Genomic DNA, 19395 nt, shown 5'->3' with positions numbered 1-19395 from the left:
GTGTCGCAGGGACACAGTGACACTCGCAGGGACACCGATACACAGGGATGCACAGACACTGACTTTCAAGGACGCTGACACAAAGGGATGAGGGACACAGAGATACTGACACACAGGGACATGGAGACATGACACACTGACTTGTGGGGACATTGGCACACAGGGACACTGACACACAGGGACATAGGTTCACTGACACACAAGGATATGGGGACATTGACACAGGGACACCGGGGCACTGACACACAGGGACACAGGGGCACTGACTCATAGGGACACTGACTTGCAAGGACACTGACACACAGGGACACGAGGATGCAATGACACTCACAGGGACACTGACACACGGACACAGAGACACTCGCAGGGACACTGACAGACAGGTATGCGAGGACACGGGGACACTGACACAGAGGGGCTCAAGGACCAAGGGACAATGACACACAAGCACAGTGACTCACGGCGATACAGGGATGCTGATACACAGTGATGCAAGTCACTTGGATGCAGGGACACAGGGACCATGGGATGCACAGATAGAGAGACACTGACATATAGGGACGCAGAGATGCAGAGGTACACTAACTCTCAGGTACACTGCGACACTGGGACACAGGACACTGGGATACAGAGACACTGACATGCAGGGACACAAGGACAAGACTCACACACATGCTCAGACTCCAGGAAGCTCCACAGATTAAATGGGTGACCCGGAACTTTGCACTCAAACCCGGGACACAGACACCCATCCTCTAGACCCCTTTTCTCACTGGTGTGGTTGCCCCAAAGTGTCCTGGCAATGGCCCCCTGCAGGGCCTGGGCCATGCAGGGCGTAGTGGGTCACCACCTTAGCCTAGTGCCTGCATTGGCCTCAGTTCAGCTCCCCACCCACACCATCCAATCCAGGGACACACAGGCCAACCACCGACATGCTGACAGCAGGGCTGACAACACCTGAGGCTGCCGCCCACTGCCTAAACCCCTGTTCCCAGCTTCAGCCAATAGGTGGGGCTTCAGCCACGTGTAGAGCCCCACCTCCCTCTATGCCCCATGGACTCCCATCTCCTCCCTTCATGACTACCTATTCTTGGGGCCCCCCACCCCAGTCTGAGCCTTCTCTGTCCCCCTTGTGGAGTCCCACCCCCAATCCCCAACCCTGTTACCCAACACGGGAGCTCGGGAGCTCACTGAGTTCAGGTGAGAGCAGTGGTTCTCCAGGGCATAGGGCACACGGGCCACAGCCCCTCATGCCAAACCCAGCTCTACAGGCCTGGGTCCATCCACAAACACAGCCTAGAAGTCCCCTGAGGGTCTTCTGCCCACCACTCATTGCTCTGGGGCCGGGATCAGGAGGTGAGGGCTGGCTGGCAGGCTTCTGGCCTGGTGGGAAGGCCAGAGGTCTGGGCCACCCGCACTGGGCTCCTCTAAGCTATCCCAGACATTCCCGAGCCCTGACCTCAGGCCCACTTCATGGCCAGGCACTCATAGGTACCACCCTCAGGTGCTAGACCCATGTGGCACTCGGGGATCCTTGAGACCAGTGTCTGGGCTCTTATTAAGCCTACACTTGCATGTGAGACCCCCCACACACACTCCGTGGGCCCACCAGAGGTTTTTGCAGCTGGGGGTCCAGTCAGCTGGTTCTCACCTGTACCCTGTGAGACCTGTACTGAGTTGTCTGTTTCTACAAGCCCACATGTGCACATACTCAAGCTGGATCCAGCTGTGTGCACAGAGCCATCTGTGTACACACATGTAGCCTAGCACACAGACACACAGGCACACAGTTTCACACAACGGTTTTATTATTTTTCTTAATTGGGGAACAGTGTGTTTCTTCAGGGCCCATCAGCTCCAAGTCATTGTTTTCAATCTAATTGTGGAGGGCGCAGCTCAGCTCCAAATTCAGTCACTGTTGTCAATCTTAGTTGCAAGGGCGCAGCCCACCATCCCATGCGGGGATCGAACCAGCAACCCTGTTGTTAAGAGCTCGCACTCTAACCAACTGAGCCATCCGGCTGCCCCCACAACGGCTTTATTTCCTCCAGGGCAGTGGGCCCTCTGGGAGACTGGGAGCTAACTCCAGGCCATCTGTCCTGCCTTTGTCAAACCCAGGGCCTCCCACCAGCCCCAAAGAGGAGCGGGCTCACAGCACTGTCTCTGCCATGCTGGGGTTGGCCAGGAACCTGGTGATGAGTTTCGGGCCCTGCAGGCCTGGCCTGGGGTCCACCCCCACTCCTGCCTCCTGCTGGTCTTCGTCCTCCTCCTCCTTCCCCTGGTCCTCAGAGAAGTACAGGAACACCTAGCAGGCGGGCAGCCCAGCGGCCCGAGGGGACAGGAGTGAAGGTCAGCCTGAAGGGCTGGGCTACAGCCCCACCCTTGCCCCCAGACCCTCCCTGATGCTGTGGGCACCTCCTCCAGTGTGGTCTGGCTCACTGAGAAGTCCTCCACGCCATGTTCTGCCCCTTGTGTGGCCAGCTCCCCAAAGACATGTGCCAGGGCACAGTGCCCTCCTGTTGGCAGCTGGAAGCGTAGGCGGCCGCCATGCGCTTCTCGTAGCTGGGCCCCTGGGAACACTGCTGCCACAAAGGCTGCTGCAGGCTCAGAGTTCGTTGCAGGCACCCGCACAGTCAGCATGTGGCCAGCACCAAATCTGGGGTGGGCGGGCCAGGGCTACTAGACAGGCCCACAGCCCAACGGACCCACACCACCCTTCGACTCTCTTCTGGCTCCACCCTCAATGTCTGGCCCCTCTTGATCCCCCCACCCCCAATCCTTGCTCCATAAAGCACTCATCCCTTCTCGAATATGGCCTCTCCCAAGACCCACCACTCCTTCCCCTGTTAGAGCCATGCTGGCCTCTCCTCTGGCCCCACCTGCACCATCACCCTCACCCAGCCTACTCCTGCCCTCAATCACACAAGCCAGGCCCTTGAGACCTTGCCCTCTCACCTGCCCTTGAGGTGCTGGGGGCTCCCCAGGCAGCGGAACCGCCCGTTCACCATGATGGCCAAGCGCGTGCAGAGCGCCTCACACTCCTCCATGCTGTTGGGGGCCGAGTGCCATGAACTCCAGCCTGGACCACACTTCTACTCTGAATACTTCCCACCCATCTCCAGATCGCTTGGTCCTGGGAGTCAGGGTCTTCTGCCCCATGTCCTTACACTTGGGCTTGGCATCCTCCCCCACGGTCAGGACCACCCCATCCCGTTTGTCTGTGTGCTGTCTGCCATCCTCTCCCTGGGTCTACCTCTCCCCCCAGAGCATGGACCACCTTGACCCACAGCCCCAGGATCCAGGCATGGGCCCCACCTATGCGAGGTGAGCACCACAGAGCGGCCCTCTTGCACCATGGCCAGCAAGCTGTTCCAGAGGAAGCGCCGTGCACCAGGGTCCATGCCGGTAGTTGGCTCGTCCTGAGAGGAGGCGAAGGTAAGATGCAGTAAGACTAGCCCCACCCCTACCCAAGTCCCAAACACACATACCAGAAAGACCACTGGCGGGTCCCCCACCAGAGCCACAGCCGTTGCCAGCTTCCGCTTGTTGCCGATGCTGTAGGTGCCCGCAGGCCAGTCAGCGTACTGCCGGAGCCCTAGGTGTGCCAGGCCCATGCTCGCTGTCTGGACGAACCAGAGTGGTAGGCGACCAGAATAAATGTGGGGGGACCAAATGAGAGTTAGAGGGACCAGAGTAAGCAGGGAGGCCAGAGTGAGCGGGGATTGGGGGCAGAGTGAGCAGGGGGGACCAAAGTGAACTTGGGAACAGCGGAGTGGAGGGACCAGAGCAGGGGGGCACCAGAGTGAGCGGGGTCACCAGAGTGACCTTTGGGAGATCAGAGTGAAACTGGGGCCAGGTAGAGGGGGCATAGTGAGCGTGTGGAACCCGAGCCGAGGGCAGGACCAGAGAGGATGGGAGTGGTAGGGCTGGGGCTAGGATGGGGAGAAGGTAAATAAAGGAGTTGGGGCCAGAGCAAGCATTGGGTGGGACTGACACCTGGAGGGTGGGGCCTAGGGCAATGGGGGAAGGGGGCGCTCTAAGTCCTCAGCCAGAGGTGGAGTCATGGAGAGCGGGCAGGTCCCTGAGTAGGGAGGCAGCAGTGGACCCACATGAATGTAGGAGCTGGGGGAGGACAGGGGCAGTGTCCAGAGGATAAAGGGCAGGTGGACCTCACAGGGCCAAGGAGAGCCAGTGAGGGCTGGGATCCAGAGGTCCTGGCAGGGTAGTGGGTCACCTGGGCAACCTCGGCCTCCTGGACGCCACGAAGGCGTGCAAACAGCTCCAGGTGCTCACGGCCAGTCAGCAGCTCGAAAATGGCATCCGACTGAGGGCAGTAACCCATGTGGCAGTGTGCGGTGACTGGTTCCTGGGTCATGCTGAGGATGGTGGACAGGGGGTTCAGGGAACTGGCTAGACCCTAGGCATGCTAGGACAAACACAGGGAGCCACCTACCTCAGACCACTCGGGTAAGGGATGGGGTATCTCGGGGCCCACCCTGTCCCTTTGTGGCAATGTTGCAGGCTCAGGGCCCCGCCCCCATCCAGAGTCCCCTCACCTGTGGCCTGCCAGAATGGCCTCACCCCCGCTAGGCAGTGTGTTCCCAGTCACCATGCGAAATGTGGATGTCTTCCCTGCTCCATTCACGCCCAGCAGCCCGAAACACTGTGATGACATCCACAGAGGGCATTTGACAAGGCCTCAGATCCAATGCCTCTGATTCTGGGTGGGTTTCTAAGTTTCTGTATGGAGGGCTCTGAGCAAGAGTGATCCCTGGGGCAAATATTGGGGTGTGGAGGGAGGCAGAGGGCTGTCACTTAGCAAGGAGGGATTATTGGCACATGGGATCCTGGCACACAGTAGGTATCCTATAAAGGTCATAAATAACAAGTGTGCCATACATATCGGAACTCGAGATTTCTGAGTGTTTTCTGCCACATGGGGGGGTGGGGCGGTACTCAGGCTGAGTGCAGTCAGCCTGAGGTGGAGATGTTGGCTAGCACACAGTAGGTGCTTGATAAAGGTTACTGGCATGTGTGGTGGCACCCAATAGGTGCTCAATAATGAATATGCTTGTCCTCAGTATGGTCTTACTAATACCTTATTGCACACAGTAGGGCTCTAAATGCAAGCATGCAGTTGGTGCTTAATGAGAGTTTTTGGGCTTAAAACAGGAGCTCAAATGTCAGCAGCCAGTAGGTTGTAAATAAAGGGCAAAAGGCACACAGGAGTTCAATATAGGGCAGTGGGCATGCAGTAGGGCAGCCTCTCACTGCCCCTGCACCAGGACCTCCACCCTGCACTCACCTCACCGGGGGGGATCCCCAGACACAGGCGGTTGACAGCTGGTGTCTTCTGCCCAGGATACACCTAGAAGGAGTGCAGGACCCTGAGAAAGGTGGGTGGGCCAGTGGAAGCTCCCTCACCCAGCGCTCTGCACCAACCTTGGTCAGGTCCCGCAGTACCAACACGTCTCCCTGGGTGGCCCCTTGGATCACACGTTCCCGCTCACGGGCCACATCCTCATCCTCCTCCCCCAGGGAGGGCAGCAGCTTCAGCTTGGGTCTAAGGAGAGATACAACAGTGGGCCCAAAGCCAGATCCCGGCCCCTGCCACACTGCCCTGGTCCCCACTGACTGTGGCAGGAGGAGTGTGCGGTGCTGTAGCAGGAGTGTGAAGAGGAGGAAGAGGGGCCCCTGTACCACCATGGCCAAGAGGTTCTTGCCGACCACCTCCCAGCGCAGGGGTGACTGGAATTGCCTGTCTCCTGTGGGAACAGGAAGGAGAGACTGTGTTCTTAAAGGGGCTTGGTTTCTGAGCCCCTCCCCATCTAGGTCAGCTTGAGTTCATAAGGGACCAAGAACTGGATAGGCCACTCAACTGGAGTCTAATTGATATAGAACAGTGGTATCACAACCTCCATTATTTAGGGCCTTAGACCTCTTGTGATATAATCCAAGATAGAATTATCTTCTATGGCTGCTTTTCTGTACCTCTAATTTGACCCAAACTTGGGGCCACCTAAGACCTTCAGTTCTCTTCCTGGGGACTGCTGTTTGTCCCTACCCTGTATAACTGATTCTTGGCTGGCACTTCCCCACTTTGAGGGAAGTTCTCACCGAAGCGCTCAAAGGCATCAGCCATGGCCTGGTTCCGCACCATGTCGATGAGCCCCCGACCCAGGCAGAAGTGGGGGAAGATAAGGAAGACCTGTTTTAGGATGCGGCTCACCTTCTGCAGCTTCTGTTCAGGGGAAGAAAGAGGGAGAAGGATCAAAAGCTAAGGCCCCAGCCCAGCCCCAGCCGGAGGACCAGCCTTACAGGGTCCTACCTGATCAGAGAAGAGCTCAAGCACGAAGGTGGCCATGCTGCCATTAATGCCAATAAAGAGGTTGATGCAGGTGAGCGCCACGTAGGCCGTGCTGGGCACGGAGAAGAAGAAGGAGGCTGGGTACATGAGCGGCGTTATTGACCAGCTGAAGGGCAAAAGAAGTTGTCAGGTAACCACTCAAGAGGGCTGAGCAGCCATGAGAGGAATACAGAGCTCTCCTCCTATCTTCTGCACTGCAGACCCCTATTAATGTGAATTAAGATGAGCTTTTAAAGCCACCTTGGCACACTATTGAATTAGATCTCACTTGGGGTCACCTCAGACCTCCATATCCTCTTCCTCTCCTTGGGCGCTGCCACTGAGTCCCATCTCACTCAACAGTGTTGGCAGGGAGGGGAGGTCAGTAAGAATAGGACTTGAGGGTCTGGGGGTCTCACCCATACAGTAGCAGCAACAGCAGAAGGGTGAGCAGGTTGGCAGGGGCCACGTACGCCCTCTGCTGGAAGACCAGAAAGATGAGCACCACAATGCATGCTGGCACCAAGTAGTTACACTGCACAAGAGATGGCAGTTACCTTCAACTGTGCAGGGATGGGCACTGATACCCTCAGCCCCTTAACCCACTCTGACCACCCTGTGTTTGGGGTAGCAGGACATGAGGTCTCCCACAGTCCCAAAACTTCACCCTGGCCATCCTCGACAAGTCCCTGCCCAGGAAGGGGCCAGAAGGGGCAGTGACAAGTGGTGTCTGGGCCCCCACCCCTCTGGGCAGTCCCTGCACCATGTCCCAGAGAAAGTTGCCAAGCCAGTAGAGTGTGGGGGGCAGGCCGCCCATGAACTGCAGGTGTTTGGCTCGGGTGACGCGCTCCTCGATGAGGACAAGGGTGAAGCTGGCTGGGACGAAGGACATGGCAAAGACCACGCAGATGGAGACAAGCACGTCCACAGAGGAGGCCATCCTGGGGGCAGGGGTGCATGAGCTATTCAGGGCAGAATTGTGCATGCCACAGGGCTGGTCACGTGTGGGAGATGGCCCATGCCATTTGGGGATGAGGGTGGGTGGGTCACTTGGCAGGGAGAGGTTGGACAGGTCTCCAGGAGGGTAAAGGTTGATGTGACAAGGACGTGCGGGCTGTTGGGGGGAGACGAGTACACTGAGCCTGACGATGTCCCATCACCCTGGCCTAGGGAGTGGACAGGGGCATTTGCTGCTCCCCATTTATAAAGCAAGAGCATGCAGAGTGCAAATCCAGCTCCACCATCCAAAAACAATCGGGAAACAGGTGGGGGAAGACACACAGGGCAGAGGGACTCACAGCATGGCCTCAGACAGCTGCTCCTTGGTGAGGTTCAGAGGGTGGTTGAGTGTGGTGATGCTGTAGGCACCGCTGGCAGGGCCTAGGGGCAGGCGGGCGTGTAGGAGGGCATTGTTGGCTCGGTTGACAAAGGCAACCATGGCGTGCCAGCCCTTGTTGTTGAACCAGATCTAGGGTGGGGTCAGGGCCGAGGGGTCAAGACAATGGGGTCAGCCCTACCCCTGCCAGCCACCTGCCCACTACCTCATTTCCACCTTGAGGCTGTCCTGCGCGTCCAGACCATGAGCCCACTTTGTGAGGTTGTTCAAGACACGGTCGAGCGCCCCACCAGACTGGGGGCTCAGCAGCACACGCAGCTCCTCCAGTGAGCGGCCCACCTCATGCCCTGAGGGCAGGCCTGTGTCTCGGCCCCCCAGGGAGAAGCCCCCATACCTGTGGGGAGTGGGAGCAGGTAGTGGGAGCTGTTGGCCAGGGCGGATGAGATGGGAGAGCCCCCTAGTGGGCAGGCAGAGGGCGCAGGAAGGGAACCCAGGGCAGGGGCCCTGCCTCACCTAACCTCATTCACCCATTTCTTAGTCTTCAGGCTGAGAGAGAGAGAGAGAAAGAGAGATGTGAGGGAGACAGACAATGCCGGGTGCTGGGGGTCGGGTGAGACAAACAGAAAGGGGTGAGGCATGGCACTCAGGAGGCCCTCAGCCCTGATATCCACCCTGACCTCCCTGGATACCAGACCATCTCCTGGGCCTGAGGACCCATGTGACAGCCAGGCACACCGAGTCCAGCTGTGGCTCACCCCTGGTGCACCAGGCGCGGGTAGGTCTTGACCAGGAAGTAGGATAGGTTCCGGCCTGTCAGATTCTGCACAACTTCACCTGAGCTGGTCAGCACCTGGGGTGGTGGGGGCCCACCAGCTGCGGCAGGGCAGTCGGGCAGCAGGAGGCGGGAACCAGGCCGGCTGCACTGGCAGGCAGGGGATGGAGACTCCAGGGTCCAGTTGCCACTGGCCAAGATCTTGGCCACGTTGGCGGGAAGCTCAGGAACCGAGAACCAGCAGACAGTGGGCTGTGTGCACTCAGGTGCCCTGGGGGGGTGGGGCAGGGCTGTGGGCACCAACTTACGGGGACAGGGCAGGACAGGGCTGTGGGTACCCCACTCCCAGGGATGCTGAAATGTGGAGGCTCCCAGGTTCCAAGCAGGGATGGGGGATGCTGCAGGCACCCTTGAGGACCACTGGCCAGAGCCCAGACAGGGAAACTGAGGCCAGAGAGAGGCAAGGTCCAGTCCGGGGGCCTCACCTGTGGGAACTGTTCTGCATGTAGGGGTCCTCCAATCCTGCCTCTTCCAGCAGTGCCTCCAGCAGGCGGGCATGCTCAAGGTCCCCTGGGGCATCCTCACTGTGGGAGGTGCAAGGTCAAAGCTATGCCCATGGGTTCCTGCTCCTCTCGCCACCAGGCCCCTCTCCTTTTCCTCCTCACCTGAAGAAAGACATCTGGGCACCATACATGCTGGGACTAAGCCGCAGAGCCGGGTAGTACCCAAAAGGAGGCACGATGAGGCTGAACACCAACGCCAAGCCCACAATCAGCGCAGGCAGCACAATCTGAAGGACCAGCCATCAGCTACCTTCCCCACCCACCCTCCAGGTCTGCCGTACCCTTTCCTGCTCCCGCTCTACAACCATCCATGGCTCCTCAGTGCTCTCAATAAAGGTGTGCAGGGTAGGGGATACACCTGGGGTTAGGCAGTTGAATGAGGCCACAGAGTGGAGAACAGGCATCCAGGGTCTCCCATGCACCCTCCCTGGGTCTTAGCACCCCTCACCTGTGCAAACAGGCCACGGCGGCTGCGGCAGGCAAGCAGAAAGCGCTTGAGTAGCAAGGCCCGGAGCTGTTGGCAGGTCAGCGCCCAGCCCTGTACCCGGCCTGTGGCCTTGGGCCCTGAGCCCTGCAGGGCCTGTGTCTCTGGGGCAGACCCGACTGCGGAAGATGGGAGGATCACTGCTCATGCCGAGGGGACCAGGACGGGCCACAGAATAGGTCCACAAGGTCAGGGTAGGACAACTCACCTGGCTCTCCATTCTCTAGGGCTGACTCCTTGAGCAGAATTTTGAGCCGCGTAGTCACATCTGGGTGAGTAATGCCCGTGCACGGGTGCTGTCTGTGGCTGCCAGCTGTGGAGCCACCAGGGTCAGGGGTTAATGCTCAGCCTGGGGTCTGGGTCAAGGTCAAGGGACACAGATGAAGGGGATTAGGAATCAGGGATGGAGGTCAGGGCTATGCCTTGGGGCAGACTCAGCCAGGAATCAGGACTTGGTATAAAGTCAGGTCCAACCCTGGACTGCAGTTAGGGATCAAGGACAGGGACCTGAGGCTGCACCCTCTGTGTCCGTGTCCACAGCACAGTCTTCTACCACCTTCAGGAAGATCTAGGGAAACAAAGCAGGGAGCTCAGAGCCTGGGAAACCACAGGAAGGCGCTGGGGACTCGAGTGCCACTCAACCCCTATACTCCTCAAGGGACTCTGAGTCTCAGGCCTCCACACCTGCCTGGCCTCCTCCCTGGGGTGCCCTGCAGTCAATAAGCACCCCTTCTAAGCACCACCTCCTCCAGGCAGCCCTCCCTCAGTTGCCATACCTCCTCGAGGCTGGTGTCAGAGATCCCGTAGCTGGCTAGCCCCAGCTCCCCCAGATGCTGGTCCAGCTCATGGAAGAGCTGGGTGAAGCTGCCATCTAGGGCGCCCCCATAGGGCAACACCAGCACCAGCTCGTGGGGCAGATCCTCGACCAGCCGTGCCCCAGGAACCTGACGCTGCACCATGGCCAGCAGCTGGGGTACACCTGGGTGGACGGGGGTTACATCAGGAGCCCTGGCAGGGTGAGAAGCCCTAGCTGCTGCCTCACCCCTCCCATCCCAGCCTCCCTGGGGAAAGGGGCTAGGGTGATCCACAAGGGGCCTGTGCCTGCAGGCAGAGGAGGTCAGGGCTAAGCACCTGAGGGCAGTACCTGATCTGGGGTGAGAGCTGGAGTCATCCAGGCTCAGACATAGATTTCTGTCTGGGCTCAGCTCAGGGCCAGGGGTCCAGTCTGGGATCATAAAGCCCTGTTGCCCTGAACCAAGCCACTGCCATCAGACCCTCCCTCTGGCTCTGCCACACCAGCCCTTACCGGCCCATCTACCCTGGCTGCCTGGCTCCCTTTCCTGCCCGGCATCCATGCTGTCCTCCAAGTCAAAATCACCCTGTGGGTAGAGGGGCACCAACTGTCATGGCCATCAGGGCTGGACAGGGCCATCGGGGGTCAAGGGTCAGCTCTAGCCCTCACCTTTGTGCTGACAGCCAGGGGCTTGCCATCCTTTACCAATGTCAGGTAGTAGCCGGATCCCAAGTGACGACGCAGGAAGAGTGGGGAGCCACAGCAACATAAGCGGCCACCTGCCACCACTGCCACACGGTCTCCTAAGAGCTCCGCCTCATCCAGGTGCTGGGTGGAAAGAATCAGTGTGCAACCTGGGCAAAGGGACCCAACCCACATGTACTATCGAGCCCTCAGGTCTTTGGCTAAGCTATAGCCTCTGTCAGGAATTGCCTGCCCCATGTGGCAAACTCATACTCATCCCTCAAAACCCCATCCCCAGCACCTCCTCATTAGAAACCTTTTCTTCTCATCAGAAACCTTTTTCTGGCTCCTCAAGCAGAATCCAGGGGAACCTTAGGCCACCTCCAACACTTACCTTTCCGGTATTTGAGCAGCAGTTCCCAAATTTTGCGACGGGAAGCAGGGTCCACTCCAGCTGTAGGCTCATCCAGGATAACGACCTGGGAGCCACCCACAAAGGCAATGGCCACTGAAAGCTTCCGCTGCATCCCACCTGGGCAGGGACAGCAACTGGGATCTCAGCATGACCCCCCTATCTTCAGCAGGGCTGCCTCCCCTCTCCACAGTCCTTTCCCACCCACCTGGACCTCAAAGCCTGGCTCCTTCTGGGTCCCTTAGATTTCCTCTGGCTTCCCATTAACCTTGGGATAAAACCCCAGCTCCCTCCCCAGCCTCATCTCCTATGGACCTGGAGACTCCTCCCCAGGCTAAGCTCACCAGAGAGGTGGCGTGTCTGTGCGTGCCGCTTAGGAACAAGCCCCACGTCCTGCAACAGACGGTCCTGCTCTGGGCCAATGGCAGCTGCACTCAGTCCCTTCAACCGGCCATAGAACCAGAGGTGCTCATCCACGGTCAGCCTGCAGCCGTAGACGAAAGCAATGACCACCACGGCAGGCAGGCTAACAGAGAACACCCAGTCCCTCCCAGGCCCGTGGGGACTCACATGTCAAACAGCATGTTGTACTGGGGACAGATGCCCAGGTGGGGCCGGATGGACGCCATGCTGGACCGGATGTCATGGCCCAGGACACAGGCAGATCCACCAGTGGGTGGAAAAAGGCCACTCAGGATGGACCTAAGGGTACAAGGGTCACAGAGCAGCTATTCCTTCAAAAGTGGAAATTGAAGCCCCCAAAGAAGGGGCAACAGCATTTATAGAGCACCTATTATTGTATGCCCAGACCAAAGGCATGTCATGCCCTGTTCTACAGAAAAGAACAAGAAGCTCAGAGAAAACAGTCATCTCCTGCCTATTGTATGTAAAGTGAACTGGGGTCCCATCCCCCACTGCAGAGACAGGAACCTTCCAGCCCCAGATGCCTTTCCATTGAACAGATGTATAAACCGAGGCCCAGGGGAAGGAAGGGGGTGGCAGCCACTCACAATGTGGTTGTCTTGCCAGCGCCGTTATGGCCCAGTAAGGCAGTGATGTGGCCCTGGTAGAAATCCAGGCTGAGCCCACGCAGGGCAGGTGTCGGGTTGCCAGGAAAGTGCTTTTCCAGGCCCCGTATGGAGACCCCTGGAATCAGGCCAGGTGGAGCCTCTTCCACCAGCTCTGTGGAAGAAAGGTAATCAGCTGCAGGAGCCCTTGGGAGGCCCTTAGAACTAGTCTTTGGAGTCAGAGGCCTTCTGGGTTGCAGTCTATAGGAGTTCAGTAAACCCACATGGGCCTGGGGAGCTGGGAGTGTCCAGAGGTAGATCTGTGGGAACTTGGGTTTTTGGGGAACCTGGGGGTCCAGACAGGAAGTGGCTATTAAGGCTTATCTCCTCACCCTTCGGGTCCTTTGGGTCTGGAGGCAGGGTGGGTCCCTTGGGGGGTCTAGGCCCAAACCAGTAGCTCCTCCGGAACGGAAAGTCCCACGGTTCCGGGATCCCATACTGGCCTGGGGGAGCAGTGCTCAGTTACCCTCTGAGCCCATTCCCCTGGAGCACACCAGCTTCTGGCCATACACTTGGGATCATGGCATCCAAGTAGGAGGTAACTAGGAAACCCCATCCACCTGCCCCAGGCCATCCCTCAAACGCAGCCACATGTTTGCGTGCACTAGGAACCCCCACCCTCTGGCCTAGGGTCCACCCCATCCTGGGCGGGCCCTGCCCCTCAGCCCAGTCTCCTTGGTGCAGGTGCACACAGTGGGAGTCCCTACTCATAGGGCTCACCTGGGCACACGGCCTCCAGGTACCAAGTGGAGAGGCCATAGAGCATGGCATCCAGCAGCAGAAGGCCCGAGACCTGGGCCAGGCTGAAGACATCAACCGCAGGCCTGGTGCCCATGTTGTGCCACTGCACGCCCTCTCCTTGCTCCTCTAGCAGCGCCAGGCTCTCACAGCCAAAGCCAAAAGCCACTGGTGACAGAAGACTCTGTGGGTGGGGGCGGGTAGGTCAGCGATCAAGCACAGCTGAAAGAATCTCCCACCTCACCCCGTCCAGCTCTCACCGCGGCCACGCGGACACCTGCAGGTAGCTGGTCTCGCCAGGCTACGCACAGCACATAGGGCAGATACAGCACGAAGTAGATGAGGCCTCCACAAGCGGCCGACAGGTTAGCATGGGAGAAGAAGGTGCTCAGCAAGAAGCTTTGGACCACTGTGGCCACAGCGAAGGCAGCCAAGAACAGGAAGAGCACAACTGGGTGGCTGTAGGGGAGAATGTCCCCAAGCTGCAGGAGGCAAAGGGAGGTCAGGGTCAGGCGCACGGATTTGCGCAGAGGTGCTCACCCACGCAAGGCACCTCCTGCCTGTTACCCTCCCCTGTGCGCAAGTCCATTCTGCAGCCTGGAAGACTGAGGCACGCCCACCTTGAGTACCAGCACGAGCAGTACAGTGCTGAGAAGGAAGGGCCCAAGGCAGCTGAGGAACCAGCCCAGCCATAGCACAGCACCACTGAGCCCCATGGTACGCATCATGTAGCGCAGCTGTGTTTCCTTCTCGCGAACCACAGCCTTCACCGTCAGCGCCACAGAGTAGATCCAGGCCAGCGTCAGAAAGAGTGGCAGCGACCGGCTCAGCACACGCAGGAACCTGGGGCAGCAGGGGTGGAGGCTAGAGACGCTGTGTAGCCCCCATCTGGCATGATGGTTCACAACCTGGGATCCCAAGGAACAGCCAGCCACACACCTTCGTCCTTCCTTATCCTCAGGCCCCCTCATTCAATCTCAGGATCCCAGCTGTCAGCACAGGCCATGTTATCCCTACACTCAGAGACCCCAGACTCTCGCAGATTCCTGCTTCTCCTGCCACACGGGTCACAGGGGGTATGGTCCACCTAAATCGGCAGTCCGCAGCCTTAACTGCATAAATTTTCCAAAAGCAGCCTGGGTCCCACCAGACACTCAGGAATCTGGCAGCTGGGAGAGTGAGTGAGGAGGGACACTCACGCATCGTCCACGTAGCAGGGGTAGGGTATCTGCTGCAGGTAGAGGCCGGCGCGGGGAGCGCTGCCGCTCAGCACTCGCACCGCCGCATGCTCCAGCATGTCCTGCAGGTACACAAAGCCTCCCCACACATAGTGCATGTCTGTCAGGGGGTCAGCAGCGGGGCCGGGGTCCCAGAACCTGCAAAGGGAACGGCTGGAAACTCTCAGGACTCTGTCCTTCGAAACCTTAGCTCCATACCCACCAGCTCAACTGAGTGCCAGCCAAGCATGAAGCCTAGGTGTTGACCCCGCCCACCAAGGCCTTGGGCATGCCCCTTATGCAAGCTTAGTCCCACCCACCACGGAGCCCAATTGATCCAAGGAATTCTGGGCTCTGCCTGCCATTGGTCTCCGAGAGCCGGATGCCCCGGTCCCGCCCATTACGCTCTCGGCAGCTCCCACAGGTGGCCGCATCCCCACCTGTCCTGGATCTTGTTGGTTCTGATGACGTTGTCTATGTCCATGCGTATCTTGATGCGCACGTGACCGGGGCCTGGGAGGTGTTCTGGCTCTGGAGGGTCCTCCGGGCCCAAGAAGACGACACCGGCCCAGAAGCGGTGCTGGGCAAGCAGCTCCAGAGCCCGCTCCACCAGAGCTGCCTCTGAAGGCACTGCCTCCAGCTTGTCCAGGGTCACACACTGGGAGAGGGATGACGGGGGTGTTGCCTAGGCGTGGGTTCGAGGCACCTGGGGTGCTGCCCCCCACCTCTGGGCTGAGCCGTGCTTCCTCCTGGGAGCCCCAGTGCAGGGCACACTCCTCCATCAGAACCCCCACAGGGCATGCTGGTTCCCCAAAGGGTTCCCCAAGTGGACGGTCTCTCACCTCCATTGCACGGCCAAGCATGCCCACCAGGTGCCCCACATCAGCATACACCTCCTGCCAGCTGTGGCCACCCTTGTGGGGATCCAGAAAGGCTTGAAGGACCTTCACCTGGTTCTGGCCTCCTGGTCCTGGTTGCCTCCTTCCTTTATCCTGAATTTGCAGGAGCCTCTGGAGGGCGGTGGGGGAAGGTGGGGGTCTGCATGGGGCATTCAATGCCTCATCACCCCTCTTCCCATCCCTGGGGCTTGTCCTTATGATAGAGGCCACATTTCACTTCCATACCCTTGTCCAGGAGGCCCTGACCCACACCCTAACCCTCAGCAGGGGGTGATATGGCTGGAGAGGCTGTAGACGCATCTGCCGCCCTCCATCCGGGCCCCACCTGCAATATGGCTACATTTGCACTGTCATTCATGAAGTTGAAGAACTGGGGTCCCAGCACCTCCCAGACTTCCTGGACATCTTTCAACAAAGCCAGCTCTTGGAAGGTCCGGTTCACCTGCAGGTGGCAGGAGTCAAGATCAATGCCAGGCTCACCAGTTCACAACCCCTCCTCTGAGTGCTGGCACCTGCCTCCTGGGACCATCCCCAGCCTGGTCTGTCATCCACCTGGGCTGAGGGAGGACCCAGGACCCCTCCTGCTCTCACCTGGGCCATGAGCTGCCGGGTGAAGGGCGTGTCGGGTGCAAACAGCAGTTTCCCCAGGACTAGCGGCTTCAGGCGCCTCCAGAGCAGGTGGGACAGTGGGTGCATATCCAGAGCCCCCATGAACTCAGTGCAGGCAGGGCCTGGGACGGGGGTGCCATGAGGCCCTTCCCCCACACCCACCACCCCATTTCCCAGACTGGGAAATCCAGGTCAGTTACTCACTCAGGCCATTGTCAGGTAGGACAGGCTCCTGCCCCACCAACTCCTTTAGGTCGCTGGCCTCATACCAATTGAGAGAGGGCCCCCCAGGGACACTAGGCCCCCTGGCACTGCAGAGGGCTTCTGACACTGCCTCCAGGGGACCACCTGTCTCTCGGAGTCTCTGTAACAGTGCACGCAGCTCTGCCAGGCTGGGCAGCCCCCGGAGCTGGAGAGAGGTCACCAAGGGGCACTATCAGTCCTCCCTCCTGCATGGTTCCACCACCAAACCTTAACCAGAGCAGGGCACCCTGCCAGGAATGTCTTCTCTGGCTCTTTCTGCTCAAGTCCCCTGAAAAAAAACCCACCCAAGGGAAGTGCCCAGGGCTGTCCTGTCACCCCCTTATCAGGCAGCTCATCCTTATAGTTTCCGGCCTGGGGTGGAGGATGAGGGGATCTCTTACCTCCTGGGCCAGGTCCTCTGCTGCTTCCACTGACTCCTGGACTTGGCCCAGCACTGACCTCAGGGACTCCTGGAAAGAAAGATGACAAAGGTGACTATGACCTTGACTGAGGTCTCACTAGGAGTCAAGCACTTTGCCAGGCTCCTAGGCAGTCCGTACTATCACAGATTCCATTTTATAAATAGGGAAACTGAGGCTCTGAGAGGCATACGGATTCATTCAAGGTGTCAAAGGTTAGAACCACCACCATGCCCAACACGGCCTGTCTGGGCATCGAGAGGCCAAAGAACATCACTCCTGGTGCCAGAAACAGTCCAAAGGCTTGGAGGCTGGAATCAGCAGCCCTGGGAGGGAAGCAATGTGCTGGACCTGGATGGGGTGGTGCCAGGACTCCCAAAGTCAACCCTGCTCCACCTCACCCCTCGCAAGAGTGTCCCCAGCAGCTCAGTGGTCAGGGATGGTCCCTCCTGTGGCCGGTCACTCGACTGAGGCCAGTCTGGAGGAGGAATACATGGAAGCACAGGATTAGGCTAAGCTTGGCCTAAAACCCCACCCCCACCCCATGCCCATTTCACAGCTGGGCAAGTGGAGGCTCAGAGCTCAGCCCCACTTGCCAGAGGACCCTGGCCCTCTCACCTGCTCTGCGTGCAGCCCTTAGTGTGGGCATCAGCTTCCCCAGGCTGGCCAGCATCCTGTGGGCACTGGGGCCCCCGAGGACAATGCGGGCATCTGCCAGGAGCCGGGAGACCCTGCAGACAGAGAGAGGGTGGGAGGCAGGGGCTGGGCAGATACCCCCATACCTGCCCACGGCCACCGCACCCACAACGCTTGCTCACAGGGTGTCATTAAAGTTGCTGAAGACACCAGGCTCCTCACCGGGCGTGCGCTGCGGGAAGCAGGTGTTGTTCACATTACAGAGGAGACCCTGGAGCCAGGGTATGGTGCCCGCTGAGGGCAGAGGCTTGTTGGGGAAGTGACCTGTGGGGACACCAGGTGTTGAAGGCCTTGCAGGAATCCTCACCATGATCCCACCCTCTGGCCAGAGCGCTCACTCTCAGCTGTTTATTGGTTACTGGGTCTGCGCTCCCTGGCGCTTGCTCACTGGAGCCCTTTGGATAGGGTGACCCCTTGCCTCCCCCCTTACACAAAGTACCTGGACCCTGGGGGGCTTACATTCATGCTGCTCCAGTGGGGGGTGGGAATGGCGGACAGCCACCAGGATGAAGAACAGAAAGAGAGGCCAAAACAATTCCACCAGGAACTGGATCTGGGGGAGACGCAACAAGAGGGGTGGTGGGGAACAGTGTGAGTGAGGCGCCTGGGCCTCTCCACCCTGGCCCAAATGCCCGGGAGTTACCGGCTGTCTCCTACGATACAGAAAATTCTTCCAAAGCAGCAGCATCAACTGCGTCCAGAAGGCCATGGTAGGAACAGATAGGAGATAGGATGGAGGGGTCAAGCTGAGGACATGCTGTGTGGCTGCGGGCAACTCTCTGTCCCTCTCTGAACCTGGTTCCTCTATCCCGTCGAGCAGGATTCCTGGACGCACGGCCCTGAGTCAGGCAAACAGTGAGTGCCTACTCCACCTAAGGGGTGGAGTGAGCCAATGTGAGCCCTGCCCTTGCATCTTATTGGCTATCAGGGCTGTCGCTCTCTGCAGGGCTACAGCTGTGGTACGAACGCCCATCCTCTAATCCTTCAGGGGGCGGGGCGTCGGATTAACTCTTTCATCACCAGGCTCTACCCTAAGCCCACTTGGGGGCCTCCATATCCTGGCCCCCAGCCTTATCCCCAACCTGGGAAAGACTCCCCATTCCCCTTGCTCTTCCCCAATGATAATAGCATTGGGTGCTGGCTGGATACGCCTGGCTGGAACACAGGTCAACCCAGGAGCCCAAAGAGACAGAGAGGAGCAGAGTCACCCGGCTGGAGGCAGGATCCCAGTTCTGCCCACCCCTCTTGTATTATTTATCACTCAGAAGAACCCCAAAATCCAGAAAATGGGTTAGGAGAAGAGGCAGCGATGGAAGCTGCTGGAACCAGCTATTCTTGACCGTCCCTTGCTTGGAACTGTCCAGCTCTGGCCTACTTCATGATTTCACAGATAGGGAAACTGAAGCCGCCAGAGGGGCAGGGAGATGCCACAGCTCACATACGAAGAGGGAACTAGAACCCAAGACCCCGGACCCCTACTCTATAACTCTTCTTTACATCAAGTGGAATCTGCGGGACCAGCCTGTTTCTCCATTTGTAAAACCAGGGCAGAAAGCTTGGAGTTCTAACGGGGAAAAGGGGCTGCAGGTGTACGATAGCAAAGTCCCTCTCAGTTGACTTTAATACCCAATCTCCCCCTTGAGAATTAGTGGTCGATTCTGCTATCCCCCAACACTTAACTGGCAAGGAGCCAAGGTGAGCCAGTCTGGACTCGGCCCATACCCCCTAATTCCCAGGGATCCTGCCTCCTTCCCACTCATCTCCACCCCCGCAACCTCTCAAGGCCTTCCTTTCTCTCTGGGACCCTCTCACCGTTCCAGTCCCCAGTGCTAGCCCCTTTCCCTCCGCCCGACAGCCGCCTGGAAACGCGGCCCCTTTAAGAGAAGCCCCCCCCCAGTGGGGGCGGCGCCGCTGCAGCAGACAGAACGTTACATCCCACGCCCTCGGCAGCGTCGGGCTCCGCCCCTGCGCACTACTATTGGTAATGATGTCCGCCACTCACAAACCGGGCCAGCCGGGGCTCCGCACGCCGAATGAGCGGGTGGGGTCACAGCGGGGCGACCGAGCCGGTTTACTTAAAGGGACCGCTCCACTCGCCTCTTGCTGCATCACCATGG

At 59.0% G+C, this 19395-nt stretch overlaps 1 protein-coding gene across 3 annotated transcripts; it reads right to left on the bottom strand.

Annotated features, from left to right (window-relative positions):
- Window positions 1-1790: 1790 nt before the first annotated feature.
- Window positions 1791-19197, bottom strand: ABCA7 (ATP binding cassette subfamily A member 7). 3 transcript variants are annotated; one of them, XM_074337386.1, is made up of 47 exons: window positions 19091-19197; window positions 17922-18150; window positions 17738-17831; window positions 17401-17542; window positions 17201-17313; window positions 16984-17060; window positions 16565-16633; window positions 16125-16329; window positions 15903-16042; window positions 15637-15753; window positions 15255-15422; window positions 14853-15070; window positions 14395-14571; window positions 13816-14038; window positions 13456-13677; window positions 13178-13379; window positions 12790-12900; window positions 12401-12572; window positions 11961-12092; window positions 11735-11874; window positions 11373-11510; window positions 10964-11148; window positions 10808-10880; window positions 10278-10480; window positions 10009-10069; window positions 9710-9814; window positions 9466-9620; window positions 9120-9244; window positions 8940-9038; window positions 8438-8725; window positions 8196-8228; window positions 7899-8076; window positions 7645-7814; window positions 7089-7287; window positions 6766-6881; window positions 6329-6473; window positions 6118-6241; window positions 5636-5765; window positions 5443-5563; window positions 5306-5368; window positions 4557-4663; window positions 4235-4376; window positions 3489-3623; window positions 3316-3419; window positions 2956-3048; window positions 2416-2656; window positions 1791-2305 (listed from the first exon to the last, which is right to left on the bottom strand). In XM_074337386.1, exons 2-47 carry the CDS (start codon window positions 17985-17987, stop codon window positions 2150-2152), a joined length of 6477 nt encoding a protein of 2158 aa, XP_074193487.1. In that variant the 5' UTR covers window positions 17988-18150; window positions 19091-19197; the 3' UTR covers window positions 1791-2149. The 3 variants fall into 3 exon arrangements, with proteins under 3 accessions (XP_074193487.1, XP_019599718.2, XP_074193488.1); XM_019744159.2 differs by having other exon boundaries at window positions 7110-7287; XM_074337387.1 differs by lacking the exon at window positions 10808-10880 and having other exon boundaries at window positions 10964-11110.
- Between the last annotated feature and the right edge of the window lie 198 nt (window positions 19198-19395).

This window comes from Rhinolophus sinicus, linkage group LG07, assembly GCF_036562045.2.
Source record: "Rhinolophus sinicus isolate RSC01 linkage group LG07, ASM3656204v1, whole genome shotgun sequence".
In the NCBI taxonomy this organism is placed as follows: Eukaryota; Metazoa; Chordata; class Mammalia; order Chiroptera; family Rhinolophidae; genus Rhinolophus; species Rhinolophus sinicus.
The sequence above is the reverse complement of the archived record's forward strand: the minus strand, read 5'-3'. Positions and strand labels throughout refer to the sequence as shown.